Consider the following 17107-nt stretch of genomic DNA (forward strand, 5'->3'; position numbering starts at 1 on the left):
ACATAGTGACTCACTACTGTAATGGTCCAGGTTACATAGTTACTCACTACTGTAATGGTCCAGGTTACATAGTGACTCACTACTGTAATGGTCCAGGTTACATAGTTACTCACTACTGTAATGGTCCAGGTTACATAGTGACTCACTACTGTAATGGTCCAGGTTACAAAGTTACTCACTACTGTAATGGTCCAGGTTACATAGTTACTCACTACTGTAATGGTCCAGGTTACATAGTGACTCAGTTACTCACTACTGTAATGGTCCAGGTTACATAGTGACTCAGTTACTCACTACTGTAATGGTCCAGGTTACATAGTGACTCAGTTACTCACTACTGTAATGGTCCAGACACACAGCTGCACCACATATCACACTTTCACAAAAAACATGAAGACCTGGCTAAATGCCAATCAGATTTGTGAACATGGTCCCTAGCTGTGTGTTGCCGCTTTCCATGTTGTCTGTAGTCTGTAGCTTGTGAGGTGTGGAAACACTTTGTTGCTTTTATGAATTTTGTCTTGTTGCTCTTTGTTCTATGTTGCTCTGTCTGTATGCTACGTCTTGCTCGTTCTATGTTGCTCTGCGTGTGCTCACTGATCAATGATTGTCTGTATTGTAATTGTTTTTAATAACCTGCCCAGGGACTGCGGTTGAAAATTAGCCGGCTGGCTAAAACAGGCACTTTTACTGAAACGTTGATTAATGTGCACTGTCCCTGTATAAATAAACTCAAACTCAAATGAATACTGTTCACAAAATGTTGCATAGTGTATCTACAAGTACGCAATTAAGGTCTTCACCTTTCGCAGCTTGGGCATGAGTGTTCCCGCAATCTCCGTCCCCGGATGCCCTGTCCAGTGAGTTTAGTTCCTCTTGGCGTTGAAGAAGGGAAGAGCACACCGCTTCTAGAGCCTTCCGCATCACATCACTGAGAGGACCTGACACACACAAAGATATTCATTTACAGCTGTGTGTGTGTGTGTCTGTGTGTGTCTGTGTGTGTGTGTCTGTGTGTGTGTGTGTCTGTGTGTGTGTGTGTCTGTGTGTGTGTCTGTGTGTGTGTCTGTGTCTGTGTGTGTGGGTGTGTGTGTGTGTGTGTGTGTCTGTGTGTCTGTGTGTGTGAGTGTGTGTGTGTGTGTCTGTGTGTGTCTGTGTGTGTGTGTGTGTCTGTGTGTGTCTGTGTGTCTGTGTGTGTGAGTGTGTGTGTGTCTGTGTGTGTGTGTCTGTGTGTGTGTGTCTGTGTGTGTGTGTGTATTCAAAAGATCAAAGATGATGTTTAAAAAAAAAAGTGAGGGAACAATACGACTGGATTGGATCCCAGGTATCCTGCAGGGCATCAAGAATGTTGACCCACTGAGCTAGACCCAGGTATCCTGCAGGGCATCAAGACTGTTGACCAACTGAGCTAGACCCAGGTATCCTGCATGACCTCAAGACTGTTGACCCACTGAGCTAGACCCAGGTATTCTGCAGGGCATCAAGACTGTTGACCCACTGAGCTAGACCCAGGTATCCTGCAGGGCATCAAGACTGTTGGCCCACTGAGCTAAACCCAGGTATCCTGCAAGGCATCAAGACTGTTGGCCCACTGAGCTAGACCCAAGTATCCTGCAGGGCATCAAGAATGTTGACCCACTGAGCTAGACCCAGGTATCCTGCAGGGCATCAAGACTGTTGACCCACTGAGCTAGACCCAGGTACCCTGCATGACCTCAAGACTGTTGACCCACTGAGCTAGACCCAGGTATCCTGCATGACCTCAAGACTGTTGACCCACTGAGCTAGACCCAGGTATTCTGCAGGGCATCAAGACTGTTGACCCACTGAGCTAGACCCAGGTATCCTGCAGGGCATCAAGACTGTTGGCCCACTGAGCTAAACCCAGGTATCCTGCAAGGCATCAAGACTGTTGGCCCACTGAGCTAGACCCAAGTATCCTGCAGGGCATCAAGAATGTTGACCCACTGAGCTAGACCCAGGTATCCTGCAGGGCATCAAGACTGTTGACCAACTGAGCTAGACCCAGGTATCCTGCAGGGCCTCAAGACTGTTGACCCACTGAGCTAGACCCAGGTATCCTGCAGGGCCTCAAGACTGTTGACCCACTGAGCTAGACCCAGGTATCCTGCAGGGCCTCAAGACTGTTGGCCCACTGAGCTAGACCCAGGTATCCTGCAGGGCATCAAGACTGTTGACCCACTGAGCTAGACCCAGGTATCCTGCAGGACATCAAGACTGTTGACCCACTGAGCTAGACCCAGGTATCATGCATGACCTCAAGACTATTGGCCCACTGAGCTAGACCCATGTATCCTGCATGACCTCAAGACTGTTGACCCACTGAGCTAGACCCAGGTATCCTGCAGGACCTCAAGACTGTTGGCCCACTGAGCTAGACCCAGGTATCCTGCAGGGCATCAAGACTGTTGGCCCACTGAGCTAGACCCAAGTATCCTGCAGGGCCTCAAGACTGTTGGCCCACTGAGCTAGACCCAGGTATCCTGCAGGGCATCAAGACTGTTGGCCCACTGAGCTAGACCCAGATATCCTGCAGGACCTCAAGACTGTTGACCCACTGAGCTAGACTCAGGTATCTTGTATAACCTCAAGACTGTTGACCCACTGAGCTAGACCCAGGTATCCTGCAGGGCATCAAGACTGTTGACCCACTGAGCTAGACCCAGGTATCCTGCATGACCTCAAGACTGTTGGCCCACTGAGCTTGACCCAGGTATCCTGCAGGACATCAAGACTGTTGGCCCACTGAGCTAGACCCAGGTATCCTGCAGGGCATCAAGACTGTTGACCCACTGAGCTAGACCCAGGTATCCTGCAGGGCCTCAAGACTGTTGGCCCACTGAGCTAGACCCAGGTATCCTGCAGGGCATCAAGACTGTTGACCCACTGAGCTAGACCCAGGTATCCTGCAGGACCTCAAGACTGTTGGCCCACTGAGCTAGACCCAGGTATCCTGCAGGGCATCAAGACTGTTGACCCACTGAGCTAGACCCAGGTATCCTGCAGGACCTCAAGACTTTTGGCCCACTGAGCTAGACCCAGGTATCCTGCAGGGCATCAATACTGTTGGCCCACTGAGCTAGACCCAGGTATCCTGCAGGGCATCAAGACTGTTGACCCACTGAGCTAGACCCAGGTATCCTGCAGGGCATCAAGACTGTTGACCCACTGAGCTAGACCCAGGTATCCTGCAGGGCATCAAGACTGTTGACCCACTGAGCTAGACCCAGGTATCCTGCATGGCCTCAAGACTGTTGACCCACTGAGCTAGACCCAGGTATCCTGCAGGGCATCAAGACTGTTGACCCACTGAGCTAAACCCAGGTATCCTGCAGGGCATCAAGACTGTTGGCCCACTGAGCTAAACCCAGGTATCCTGCAGGACATCAAGACTGTTGGCCCACTGAGCTAGACCCAGGTATCCTGCAGGACATCAAGACTGTTGACCCACTGAGCTAGACCCAGGTATCCTGCAGGACATCAAGACTGTTGACCCACTGAGCTAGACCCAGGTATCCTGCAGGACATCAAGACTGTTGGCCCACTGAGCTAGACCCAGGTATCCTGCAGGACATCAAGACTGTTGGCCCACTGAGCTAGACCCAGGTATCCTGCAGGACCTCAAGACTGTTGACCCACTGAGCTAGACCCAGGCATCCTGCAGGGCATCAAGACTGTTGGCCCACTGAGCTAGACCCAGGTATCCTGCATGACCTCAAGACTGTTGACCCACTGAGCTAGACCCAGGTATCCTGCATGACCTCAAGACTGTTGACCCACTGAGCTAGACCCAGGTATCCTGCAGGACCTCAAGACTGTTGGCCCACTGAGCTAGACCCAGGTATCCTGCAGGGCATCAAGACTGTTGACCCACTGAGCTAGACCCAGGTATCCTGCAGGACCTCAAGACTATTGGCCCACTGAGCTAGACCCAGGTATCCTGCAGGGCATCTAGACTGTTGACCCACTGAGCTAGACCCAGGTATCCTGCAGGGCCTCAAGACTGTTGGCCCACTGAGCTAGACCCAGGTATCCTGCAGGGCATCAAGACTGTTGACCCACTGAGCTAGACCCAGGTATCCTGCAGGGCATCAAGACAGTTGGCCCACTGAGCTAGACCCAGGTATCCTGCATGGCCTCAAGACTGTTGACCCACTGAGCTAGACCCAGGTATCCTGCAGGGCTTCAAGACTGTTGACCCACTGAGCTAAACCCAGGTATCCTGCAGGGCATCAAGACTGTTGACCCACTGAGCTAGACCCAGGTATCCTGCATGGCCTCAAGACTGTTGACCCACTGAGCTAAACCTACCTTCTGTGTGAGAGGTCAGGTGAGTGTTGTCCTAAACCTACCTTCTGTGTGAGAGGTCAAGTGAGTGTTGTGCTAACCCTACCTTCTGTGTGAGGTGTCAGGTGTGTGTTGTCCTAACCGTACCTTCTGTGTGAGGTGTCAGGTGTGTGTTGTCCTAACCGTACCTTCTGTGTGAGGTGTCAGGTGAGTGTTGTGCTAACCGTACCTTCTGTGTGCGAGGTCAGGTGTGTGTTGTCCTAAACCTACCTTCTGTGTGAGAGGTCAGGTGTGTGTTGTCCTAACCGTACCTTCTGTGTGAGAGGTCAGGTGAGTGTTGTCCTAAACCTACCTTCTGTGTGAGAGGTCAGGTGTGTGTTGTCCTAAACCTACCTTCTGTGTGAGAGGTCAGGTGAGTGTTGTCCTAAACCTACCTTCTGTGTGCGAGGTCAGGTGAGTGTTGTCCTAAACCTACATTCTGTGTGAGGTGTCAGGTCAGGTGAGTGTTGTCCTAACCGTACCTTCTGTGTGAGAGGTCAGGTGAGTGTTGTCCTAACCGTACCTTCTGTGTGAGAGGTCAGGTGAGTGTTGTCCTAACTGTACCTTCTGTGTGAGAGGTCAGGTGTGTGTTGTCCTAAACCTACCTTCTGTGTGAGAGGTCAGGTGAGTGTTGTCCTAACCGTACCTTCTGTGTGAGAGGTCAGGTGTGTGTTGTCCTAACCGTACCTTCTGTGTGAGAGGTCAGGTGTGTGTTGTCCTAACCGTACCTTCTGTGTGAGAGGTCAGGTGAGTGTTGTCCTAACCGTACCTTCTGTGTGAGAGGTCTCTTGCATGTCTTTTGCTGGAGGGTCCAGAATATAACTCGTCCCACTGATACACACAGTACTGAGGTTGGGCCAGGCAGAGGCTGTGGTCTTGGCATCTGAGAGAGAGATGGGGAGGGAGGGAGAGATGGGCAGGGAGGGAGTGAGATGGAGGGAGAGATGGGGAGGGAGGGAGAGATGGGGAGGTAGGGAGAGAGAGATGGGGAGGTAGGGAGAGAGAGATGGGGAGGGAGAGAGGGAGTGAGAGATGGGGAGGGAGGGAGGGAGTGAGAGATGGGGAGGGAGGGAGGCAGTGAGAGATGGGGAGGGAGGGAGGGAGTGAGAGATGGGGAGGGAGAGAGTAAGAGATGGGGAGGGAGAGAGTAAGAGATGGGGAGGGAGAGAGTAAGAGATGGGGAGGGAGAGAGTGAGATGGGGAGGGAGAGAGTAAGAGATGGGGAGGGAGAGAGTAAGAGATGGGGAGGGAGAGAGTAAAAGATGGGGAGGGAGAGAGAGAGATGGGGAGGGAGAGAGAGAGATGGGGAGGGAGAGAGAGAGATGGGGAGGGAGGGAGAGAGAGATGGGGAGGGAGTGAGTGAGAGATGGGGAGGGAGAGAGTAAGAGATGGGGAGGGAGAGAGTAAGAGATGGGGAGGGAGAGAGTAAGAGATGGGGAGGGAGAGAGTGAGAGATGGGGAGGGAGGGGGAGAGAGTGAGAGATGGGGAGGGAGGGAGGGAGTGAGAGATGGGGAGGGAGAGTAAGAGATGGGGAGGGAGAGAGTGAGAGATGGGGAGGGAGAGAGTAAGAGATGGGGAGGGAGAGAGTAAGAGATGGGGAGGGGAGGAGTAAGAGATGGGGAGGGAGAGAGTGAGAGATGGGGAGGGAGGGAGAGAGTGAGAGATGGGGAGGGAGGGAGGGAGTGAGAGATGGGGAGGGAGAGTAAGAGATGGGAGGAGAGAGTGAGAGATGGGGAGGGAGGGAGAGAGTGAGAGATGGGGAGGGAGGGAGAGAGTGAGAGATGGGGAGGGAGGGAGGGAGTGGAGAGATGGGGGAGGGAGGGAGGGAGGAGAGATGGGGAGGGAGAGAGTAAGAGATGGGAGGGAGAGTAAGAGATGGGGAGGGAGAGAGTAAGAGATGGGGAGGGAGAGAGTGAGAGTGGGGAGGGAGAGAGTAAGAGATGGGGAGAGAGGAGTAAGAGATGGGGAGGGAGAGAGTAAAAGATGGGGAGGGAGAGAGTAAGAGAATGGGGAGGGAGAGAGAGATGGGGAGGGAGAGAGAGAGATGGGGAGGGGGAGAGAGTGATGGGGGAGGGAGGGAGAGAGAGATGGGGAGGGGTGTGTGAGAGATGGGGAGGGAGAGAGTAAGAGATGGGGAGGGAGAGAGTGAGAGATGGGGAGGGAGAGAGTGAGAGAGGGGAGGGAGGGAGGGAGGGAGTGAGAGATGGGGAGGGAGGGAGGGAGGGAGTGAGAGATGGGGAGGGAGGGAGGGAGTGAGAGATGGGGAGGGTGGGAGGGAGTGAGAGATGGGGAGGGAGAGAGTAAGAGATGGGGAGGGAGAGAGTGAGATGGGGAGGGAGAGAGAGTAAGAGATGGGGAGGGAGAGAGTGAGATGGGGAGGGAGAGAGTGAGAGATGGGAGGGAGGGAGTAAGAGATGGGGAGGGAGAGAGTGAGAGATGGGGAGGGAGGGAGTAAGAGATGGGGAGGGAGAGAGAGAGATGGGGAGGGAGAGAGAGATGGGGAGGGAGGGAGAGAGAGATGGGGAGGAGGGAGAGAGAGATGGGGAGGGAGAGAGAGAGAGATGGGGAGGAGAGAGTGAGAGATGGGGAGGGAGGGAGGGAGAGATGGGGAGGGAGAGAGTGAGAGATGGGGGGGAGGGAGGGAGGGAGAGATGGGGAGGGAGAGAGTGAGGATGGGGAGGGAGGGAACGACAAGCCAGTAGTTACATGGTGATAGGTTTGTGTGTATGTGTGAGTGTAATCGGGAGTGACTGTGTTCTCAACCAACCAGTGTGACAAGGTGACATGTCTCAACCCACCAGTGTGACAAGGTGACTGTGTTCTCAACCCACCAGTGTGACAAGGTGACTGTGTTCTCAACCACCAAGTGTGACAATGTGACTGTGTTCTCAACCAGGTGACTGTGTTCTCAACCAGGTGACTGTGTTCTCAACCCACCAGTGTGACAAGGTGACTGTGTTCTCAACCACCCAGTGTGACAAGGTGACTGTGTTCTCAACCAGGTGACTGTGTTCTCACCAGGTGACTGTGTTCTCAACCCACCAGTGTAACAAGGTGACTGTGTTCTCAACCACCCAGTGTGACAAGGTGACTGTGTTCTCAACCAGGTGACTGTGTTCTCAACCCACCAGTGTAACAAGGTGACTGTGTGTGTTCTCACCAAACAGTCGGAGTATCTCCTGGTCTGCTCTCATCATTGACAGAGACACTCCCGCCATCTCCAGTGATGTCATAAATGACCCCGACATCACCCGGGCAACCCGCACCCCACGACCCTCTGTAACCATGGCAACAAAAAAAAAAAAAGAGATTCCACAGAGAATGTAAACAAGGTAACCTGAATAACGAGGTCAACAATTAGCTTTTCATAAAGCAATAAAATACAATATTATACATTGTTATTATTTACGATAACAGTTAGGCAATGAGCCACGAGTCTTACCCAGGTAGCGTATAGCAGATCTAGTAACAACAGATATCTCTAGACAAGACAGAGCTCCAAGGTTGTTGACACACAGAACCACACTGTCACCTTTACCAGAGAGAGAGAGATGGGACACGGTTAGGAGGACGAGGTAGGAGGAGGGGGCACGGTTAGGAGGACGAGGTAGGAGGAGAGGGGGGCATGGTTAAAAGGAAGGGGGGACACGGTTTAAAAAGGAGGAGGGGGGCACGGTTTAAAGGAGGAGGGGGGCACGGTTTAAAGGAGGAGGGGGTCACGGTTTAAAGGAGGAGGGGGAGCACGGTTTTAAAGGAGGAGGGGGAGCACGGTTTAAAGGAGGAGGGGGGCACGGTTTAAAGGAGGAGGGGGAGCACGGTTTAAAGGAGGAGGGGTCACGGTTTAAAGGAGGAGGGGGAGCACGGTTTAAAGGAGGAGGGGGAGCACGGTTTAAAGGAGGAGGGGGGAGCACGGTTTAAAGGAGGAGGGGGGGCACGGTTAAAGGAGGAGGGGGTCACGGTTTAAAGGAGGAGGGGGAGCACGGTTTAAAGGAGGAGGGGGAGCACGGTTTAAAGGAGGAGGGGGGGCACGGTTTAAAGGAGGAGGGGGACACGGTTTAATTAAGGAGGAGGGGGTCACGGTTTAAAGGAGGAGGGGGCACGGTTTAAAGGAGGAGGGGGGGCACGGTTTAAAGGAGGAGGGGGGGCAACGGTTTAAAGGGAGGAGGGGGGGCACGGTTTTAAAGGAGGAGGGGGGGCACAGTTTAAAGGAGGAGGGGGTCACGGTTTAAAGGAGGAGGGGGGCACGGTTTAAAGGAGGAGGGGGACACGGTTTAATTAATGGAGGAGGGGGACACGGTTTAAGGAGGAGGGGTCACGGTTTAAAGGAGGAGGGGGACACGGTTTAAAGGAGGAGGGGACACGGTTGAACTTTGCACTGATTAAAATGCGGTGGTCCTTGTACCTGACTTCAGAGACAGATGTGATTGGCTGGCAGGGTTGGTCATATGGTCTACCATGGTCTTTCACCACCTCATCCGCCGAGGTCACCTAAAAGAGATCCATCATGGCAAACCAACAACGTCTCAGGCCCCAATTAAATACGACACACCGACAGGGCAGCGCCACCCGGTTTGGCCGTCATTGTAAATAAGAATACGTTCTAAACTGAGTTGCCCTAGTTAAATAAGGTTGAATAGAGGTTGAATAAAGGGTAAATAAAGGTTGAATAAAGGTTAAATAGAGGGTAAATAAAGGTTGAATAAAGGTTAAATAGAGGGTAAATAAAGGTTGAATAGAGTTTGAATAGAGGGTAAATAAAGGTTGAATAAAGGTTAAATAGAGGGTAAATAAAGGTTGAATAGAGGGTAAATAAAGGTTGAATAAAGGTTAAATAGAGGGTAAATAAAGGTTGAAATAGAGGGTAAATAAAGGTTGAATAAAGGTTAAATAGAGGGTAAATAAAGGTTGAATAGAGTTTGAATAGAGGGTAAATAAAGGTTGAATAAAGGTTGAATAAAGGGTAAATAAAGGTTGAATAAAGGTTAAATAGAGGGTAAATAAAGGTTGAATAGAGGGTAAATAAAGGTTGAATAAAGGTTAAATAGAGGGTAAATAAAGGTTGAATAGAGTTTGAATAGAGGGTAAATAAAGGTTGAATAAAGGTTAAATAAAGGTTGAATAAAGGGTAAATAAAGGTTGAATAGAGTTTGAATAGAGGTTGAATAAAGGGTTGAATAAAGGTTAAATAAAGGTTGAATAAAGGGTAAATAAAGGTTGAATAGAGTTTGAATAGAGGGTAAATAAAGGTTGAATAGAGGTTGAATAGAGGTTGAATAAAGGTTAAATAAAAGGTTGAATAAAGGGTAAATAAAAGGTTGAATAGAGGTTGAATAGAGGTTGAATAGAGGTTGAATAAAGGTTGAATAGAGGTTGAATAGAGGTTGAATAGAGGTAGAATAAGGTTAAATAAAAGGTTGAATAGAGGTTGAATAGAGGTTGAATAGAGGTTGAATAAAGGTTAATAAAAGGTGAATAAAGGGTAAAATAAAAGGTTGAATAGAGGTTGAATAGAGGTTGATAGAGGTTGAATAAGGTTGAATAGAGGTTGAATAGAGGTTGAATAAAGGTTAAATAAAAGGTTGAATAAAGGGTAAATAAAAGGTTGAATAGAGGTTGAATAGAGGGTGAATAGAGGTTGAATAAAGGTTGAATAGAGGTTGAATAGAGGTTGAATAAAGGTTAAATAAAAGGTTGAATAGAGGTTGAATAGAGGTTGAATAGAGTTTGAATAGAGTTGAATAAAGGTTAAATAAAAGGTTGAATAAAGGGTAAATAAAAGGTTTGAATAGAGGTTGAATAGAGATTGAATAGAGGTTGATGTAAAGGGTAAATAAAAGGTTGAATAGAGGTTGAATGAGGTTGAATAGAGGTTGAATAAAGGTGAATAGAGGTTGAAATAGAGGTTGAATAGAGGTTGAATAAAGGTTGATTAGAGGTTGAATAGAGGTTGAATAGAGGTTGAATAGAGGTTGAATAAAGGGTTAAATAAAACAGTGAACTACTTTTAACCAGATTGAGTGCCATTTGGGACACACTGCCTACACTGTATCCTAACTTTATTACACTGACCTTTGACCTCTTAATGCCACACACTGCCTACACTGTAACCTAACTTTATTACACTGACCTTTGACCTCTTAATGCAGGCTCACCATGGATACCTGAGGAGAAAAACAACATGATCTAAATTACTAACTGCTCTTTCTCCCCCATAAAAGTTATCGATTCCAAACATGGATTTACCCAGTCCCAGCTCCCCCCCTCACCCAGTCCCAGCCCCCCCCCCCCCCCCCCCCCTCACCCAGTCCCAGCTCCCCCCCCTTCACCCAGTCCCAGCTCCCCCCTCACCCAGTCCCAACTCCCCCCTCACCCAGTCCCAGCTCCCCCCTCACACAGTCCCAGCTCCCCCCACTCACCCAGTCCCAGCTCCCTCTCTCCCTCCCTCTCTCACCTAGTCCCAGCTAACTCTCTCCCTCACCTAGTCCCAGCTCCCTCCCTCTCTCCCTCCCTCCCTCTCTCCCCCAGTCCCAGCTCCCTCTCCCTCCCTCTCTCACCCAGTCCCAGCTCCCTCCCTCTCTCACACAGTCCCAGCTCCATCCCTCCCTCTCTCACCCAGTCCCTGCACCCTCTCTCTCCCTCTCTCACCCAGTCCCAGCTCCCTCTCCTCCCAGTCCAGCTCCCTCTCCCTCCCTCCCTCTCTCACCCAGTCCCAGCTCCCCCCCCTCACCCAGTCCCAGCCCCCCACCCAGTCCCAGCTCCCCCCCTCACCCAGTCCCAGCTCCCCCACTCACCCAGTCCCAGCTCCCCCCACTCACCCAGTCCCAGCTCCCTCTCTCCCTCCTCTCTCACCTAGTCCCAGCTAACTCTCTCCCTCCCTTTCTCACCTAGTCCCAGCTAACTCTCTCCCTCCTCTCACCTAGTCCCAGCTCCCTCCCTCTCTCCCTCCCTCCCTCTCTCCTCCAGTCCCAGCTCCCTCCCTCTCTACAGCCTCCATCCCTCTCTCCACCCAGTCCCAGCTCCATCTCTCTCTCCCTCTCTCACCCAGTCCCAGCTCCCTCTCTCTCCCTCCCCTCTCTCACCCAGTCCCAGCTCCCTCCCTCTCTCACCCAGGCCCAGCTCCATCCCTCCCTCTGACCCAGTCCCTGCACCCTCTCTCTCTCCCTCTCTCACCCAGTCCCAGCTTCCTCTCCCCAGCTCCCTCTCTCTCCCTCCCTCTCTCACCCAGTCCAGCTCCCTCCCTCTCTCACCCAGTCCCAGCTCCATCCCTCCCTCTCTCACCCAGTCCCTGCACCTTCTCTCTCACCCAGTCCCAGCTCCCTCTCCCTCCCAGCTCCCTCTCTCTCCCTCTCTCACCCAGTCCCAGCTCCCTCTCTCACCCAGTCCCAGCTCCCTTCCTCTCACCCAGTCCCAGCTCCCTCTCTCTCTCCCTCCCTCTCTCACCCAGTCCCAGCTCTCTCTCACTCTCCCTCCCTCACCCAGTCCCAGCTCCCCTCCCTCCCAGTCCCAGCTCCCTCTCTCCCTCCATCTCTCACCCAGTCCCAGCTCCCTCTCTCCTTCCCTCTCTCACCCAGTCCCAGCTCCATCTCTCCCTCCCTCTCTCACCCAGTCCCAGCCCCCTCCTCTCTCACCCAGTCCCAGCTCCATCTCCTCCCTCCCTCCCTCTCGCTCTCACCGAGTCCCAGCTCCCTCCCTCCCCGAGTCCCAGCTCCCTCCCTCCCCCCCCCCCACCCAGTCCCAGCTCCCTCTCTCTCTCACCAGTCCCCAGCTCCCTCTCTCCCTCCCTCTCTCACCCAGTCCCAGCTCTCTCTCCCCTCCCTCACCCAGTCCCATCTCCCTTCTCCCTCCCTTCTCTCTCACCTAGTCCCATCTCTCCCTCCCTCCGTCCCTCTCTCACCTAGTCCCAGCTCTCCCTCCCTCCCTCACCCAGTCCCAGCTCCCTCCCTCCCTCACCTAGTCCCAGCTCTCTCTCCCTCCCTTCCTCCCTCCCTCCCTCACCTAGTCCCAGCTCTCTCTCTCTCCCTCCCTCCCTCACCTAGTCCCAGCTCTCTCTCTCCCTCCCTCACCTAGTCCCAGCCCTCTCTCTCCCTCCCTCACCTAGTCCCAGCCCTCTCTCTCCCTCCCTCCCATCTCCCTTCCTCCCTCACCTAGTCCCAGCTCTCTCCCTCCCTCCCTCCCTCTCTCACCCAGTCCCAGCTCCCTCCCTCCCTCACCCAGTCCCAGCTCTCTCTCTCTCTCTCTCTCCCTCCCTCCCTCCCTCCCCTAGTCCCAGCTCTCTCTCTCCCTCCCTCCCTCCTCCCTCCCTCAGTCCCAGCTCTCTCTCTCCCTCCCTCTCCCACCCAGTCCCAGCTCCCTCCCTCCATCCCTCACCTAGTCACATCTCTCTCTCCCTCTCTAACCTAGTCCCAGCCCCTCCCTCCCTCCCTCACCCAGTCCCGTCAGCTCCCTCCCTCCCTCACCTAGTCCCAGCTCTCTCTCCCTCCCTCCCTCACCCAGTCCCAGCTCTCTCTCCCCTCCCTCCCTCACCCAGTCCCAGCTCCCTCCCTCCCTACCTAGTCCCAGCTCTCTCTCCCTCCCTCCCTCACCCAGTCCCAGTCCTCCCTCCCTCACCTAGTCCCAGCTCTCTCTCCTCGCTCCTCCCCACCCAGTCCCAGCTCCATCTCTCCAGCAGGCAGGTCAAAGGAAGGCAGACAGCCTGGAGACACTGCAGGGAGACAAGCTGACCCCCAGAGTACCTACAGTAGAAATATACAATCTCTGAGAATACTAGAGCAGTATAAACTGACAGATACAGATAAGAGAAAAGCTGACTGGCTGAAACGGTTGTCGGTGTGTGTAGATCTCACCAATGCCCTTCACTGCCTCTGTCACCTTGGAGACAATCTCGTCCAATGGACAACCTTCTTCAGCCAGAGCCCCAGCAAGCTGAGCGAGAGGAAAAAAGATCAATGACTTTCTTTCATAGGACGTGTTAACACCAAAACAGTCCTAGATGATCGGGGTTAAAGTTGAAGTCAGTGTTTAAAATCCTACATATCTAAACATAAAAATGCTATACTTCTGTCATTTATAACACGGTCAAAAAGGAGATGAAACACTGATCTATTATCCATTACCTTGTGAACGAACACCGTCCCACACAGGCCCCTCCTCCCCGCCTTACTGGGTCGATCAAAGCACAGTCGTCGGCGACAATCACCATTGCGACTGCGACGCCACGGTTACGGGCCTGTTCCGCAGCGAGGCCGAAGTTGAGGCGGTCTCCGGTGTAGTTCTTAACGATGAGTAGAACTCCCGACACCCCCGCGTCACGTAGAGACAAAATGGCCGCTAGAACACTGGCCGGGGGAGGGGAGGCAAAGACACCACCTGCAACCGCTGCTGATAGCATACCGCTACCTATGTACCCTGGGGGGGGGGGGGGGGGGGAGAGACGGGGAGAGAGAGGGAGAAGGGGGAGGGAGAGGGGTGGGGGATCAGAGAGAGACAGAGAGATAGAGGGAGAAGGGGAGGGAGAGACGGGGGGAGAGAGGGAGAAGGGGAGGGAGAGACGGGGAGAGAGAGGGAGAAGGGGAGGGAGAGGGGTGGGGGATCAGAGAGAGACAGAGAGATAGGGGAAGATAGAGGGAGAAGGGGAGGGAGAGACGGGGGGAGAGAGGGAGAAGGGGAGGGAGAGACGGGGAGAGAGAGGGAGAAGGGGAGGGAGAGGGGTTGGGGGATCAGAGAGAGACAGAGAGATAGGGGAAGATAGAGGGAGAAGGGGACGGGAGAGACGGGGGGAGAGAGAGAGGGGGAGAGAGAGGGAGAAGGGGAGGGAGAGGGGTGGGGGATCAGAGAGAGACAGAGAGATAGGGGAAGATAGAGGGAGAAGGGGAGGGAGAGACGGGGGAGAGAGAGGGGGAGAGAGAGGGAGAAGGGGAGGGAGAGTGGTGGGGGGATCAGAGAGAGACAGAGAGATAGGGGAAGATAGAGGGAGAAGGGGAGGGAGAGACGGGGGGAGAGAGAGAGGGGGAGAGAGAGGGAGAAGGGGAGGGAGAGGGGTGGGGGATCAGAGAGAGACAGAGAGATAGGGGAAGATAGAGGGAGAAGGGGAGGGAGAGACGGGGGGAGAGAGAGGGGGAGAGAGAGGGAGAAGGGGAGGGAGAGGGGTGGGGGATCAGAGAGAGACAGAGAGATAGAGGGAAGATAGAGGGAGAAGGGGAGGAGAGACGGGGGGAGAGAGAGGGGGAGAGAGAGGGAGAGGGGTGGGGGATCAGAGAGAGACAGAGAGATAGGGGAAGATAGAGGGAGAAGGGGAGGGAGAGACGGGGGGAGAGAGAGGGGGAGAGAGAGGGAGAAGGGGAGGGAGAGGGGTGGGGGATCAGAGAGAGACAGAGAGATAGGGGAAGATAGAGGGGAGAAGGGGAGGGAGAGACGGGGGGAGAGAGAGGGGGAGAGAGAGGGAGAAGGGGAGGGGTCAGAGATAGACAGAGAGAGAGGAGGAGGAAGCAGAGAGAGGGAGAAGGGGAGGGATCGACAGACAAGGAGAGAGGGGGGTGGGAGATCAGAGACAGAGAGAGAGAGAGTACTTGTCTGTGCTGGCTCGTGCCCAGGCCCCCCTCTAGAGAGCAGGGCCACTCGTCCCCTGAGGACCTCCAGGCCAGCCCTGACCACCACCATGTGGCCCCTCAGCAGAGAGGGACTGTGTGTATACAAACCAACACCTAGAGACCTCATTAAGAACGGTTGGGTTGACAGTCGCTGAACTCAGGTTCGAGTCCCAGTCAGGGCTTCCCCTGGATTTACAACGTTGGTGTCTGAATGTGTCTCTACAGGTAAACGAGTGTCCTACCTGCATGTGCTGGCTCGTGTCCAGACCCCCCTCCAGACAGCAGGGCCACCCGGCCCTTGAGGGCCTCCAGATCAGCCCTGACCACCACCCTGTGGCCCCTCAGCAGAGAGAGACATCCAGAGCTAGAGACAATGCCTTCCAGGGCCTCGTCTACACAGCGGTCTACTGAGTTTAACAACTTCTGTTGGGGCTGGGAGAGGAGAGACGTAGGAAGAGGAGAGACGGAGGAAGAGGAGAGACGGAGGAAGAGGAGAGACGGAGGAAGAGGAGAGACGTAGGAGAGGAGAGAGATAAGGCCCAAAGCCTGTACCATCTGATATATAGACCTACAGAGGCTAGGCTACATGGTACACTGACCCTGTAACAGACTACAACACTGACCCTGTAACAGACTACAACACTGACCCTGTAACAGACTGACCCTGTAACAGACTACAACACTGACCCTGTAGCAGACTACAACACTGACCCTGTAACAGACTACAACACTGACCCTGTAACAGACTACAACACTGACCCTGTAGCAGACTACAACACTGACCCTGTAGCAGACTACAACACTGACCCTGTAACAGACTACAACACTGACCCTGTAGCAGACTACAACACTGACCTTCTAACAGACTACAACACTGACCCTGTAACAGACTGACCCTGTAACAGACTACAACACTGACCCTGTAGCAGACTACAACACTGACCCTGTAACAGACTACAACACTGACCCTGTAGCAGACTACAACACTGACCCTGTAACAGACTACAACACTGACCCTGTAACAGACTACAACACTGACCCTGTAACAGACTACAACACTGACCCTGTAACAGACTACAACACTGACCCTGTAACAGACTACAACACTGACCCTGTAACAGACTACAACACTGACCCTGTAACAGACTGACCCTGTAACAGACTACAACACTGACCCTGTAACAGACTGACCCTGTAACAGACTACAACACTGACCCTGTAACAGACTACAACACTGACCCTGTAACAGACTACAACACTGACCCTGTAACAGACTACAACACTGACCCTGTAACAGACTACAACACTGACCCTGTAACAGACTACAACACTGACCCTGTAACAGACTACAACACTGACCCTGTAACAGACTACAACACTGACCCTGTAACAGACTACAACACTGACCCTGTAACAGACTACAACACTGACCCTGTAACAGACTACAACACTGACCCTGTAACAGACTGACCCTGTAACAGACTACAACACTGACCCAGATCATGTAATACTGTACAAAACAAGAGGCCAAAGATCGAAGGCCTAAGCCTCTCGTTAGCTACATTTGTCCTTTTGCACTAATGGCAATAAATGGACTATGTTCCTTGACTTGAACCTGTGTCTGCCATGCAATCACGAAGGGCTCACCATTCTGCAGGCTACTCTGTTCAAAAGCATCCCAAGACAATGTATTTACAGCATTCCGTGACTTTGCATTGAAACAGGCCGTTCATGTGTACGTTTTAATTGGGTTTAAGAGATGTTTATTTAATAGTTATCTTGCAGTTATCTTACCTTCATGCTTCTGCTGTTGTTTTCTTCTGACGCTTTGCACGTTGAACCTCACGCCAGTGACACAGACATTATAACTAGACCAAGATAGACCACAAGCCTGTCGTTTCAGACAGGAACAAATGAGTCATTGTGGGCAGAGCCAAGCCCGAGCTAGAGCGATTCTATTGGCGCGTTCTAGCACATATATTTGCATATTTCAGTTAGGGAACGCCTACTCTTTGCACTCCTTCTAAACAACACTATTTTTAAAAACTTGAACAAAGGGTAACATTCGTAACATATTCTATTTTTTTGGAACTGAACATGGTATTGAGATCAAATGTTTAATCGATGAGAAAATGTGCAAAATGTAGGCCAAAATCCATATCGTTCCATCTTC

At 52.6% G+C, this 17107-nt stretch overlaps 1 protein-coding gene across 1 annotated transcript in view; it reads right to left on the reverse strand.

Moving 5' to 3' along the window:
- Positions 1-16866, reverse strand: part of tkfc (triokinase/FMN cyclase) — a 28362-nt gene extending 11496 nt beyond the window's left edge. The window contains 14 exon segments of the mRNA XM_090213331.1: positions 804-941; positions 5117-5230; positions 7509-7625; positions 7791-7880; positions 8751-8811; positions 8813-8836; positions 10418-10509; positions 12990-13044; positions 13046-13080; positions 13192-13270; positions 13462-13523; positions 13526-13753; positions 15177-15366; positions 16729-16866. Of these exon segments, the coding sequence (XP_090069457.1) occupies positions 804-941; positions 5117-5230; positions 7509-7625; positions 7791-7880; positions 8751-8811; positions 8813-8836; positions 10418-10509; positions 12990-13044; positions 13046-13080; positions 13192-13270; positions 13462-13523; positions 13526-13753; positions 15177-15366; positions 16729-16734 (1291 nt within the window). The 5' untranslated portion in view covers positions 16735-16866.
- Between the last annotated feature and the right edge of the window lie 241 nt (positions 16867-17107).

Source organism: Oncorhynchus mykiss, chromosome 21, assembly GCF_057628025.1.
Source record: "Oncorhynchus mykiss isolate SJ-2025 chromosome 21, ASM5762802v1, whole genome shotgun sequence".
Taxonomy (NCBI): Eukaryota; Metazoa; Chordata; class Actinopteri; order Salmoniformes; family Salmonidae; genus Oncorhynchus; species Oncorhynchus mykiss.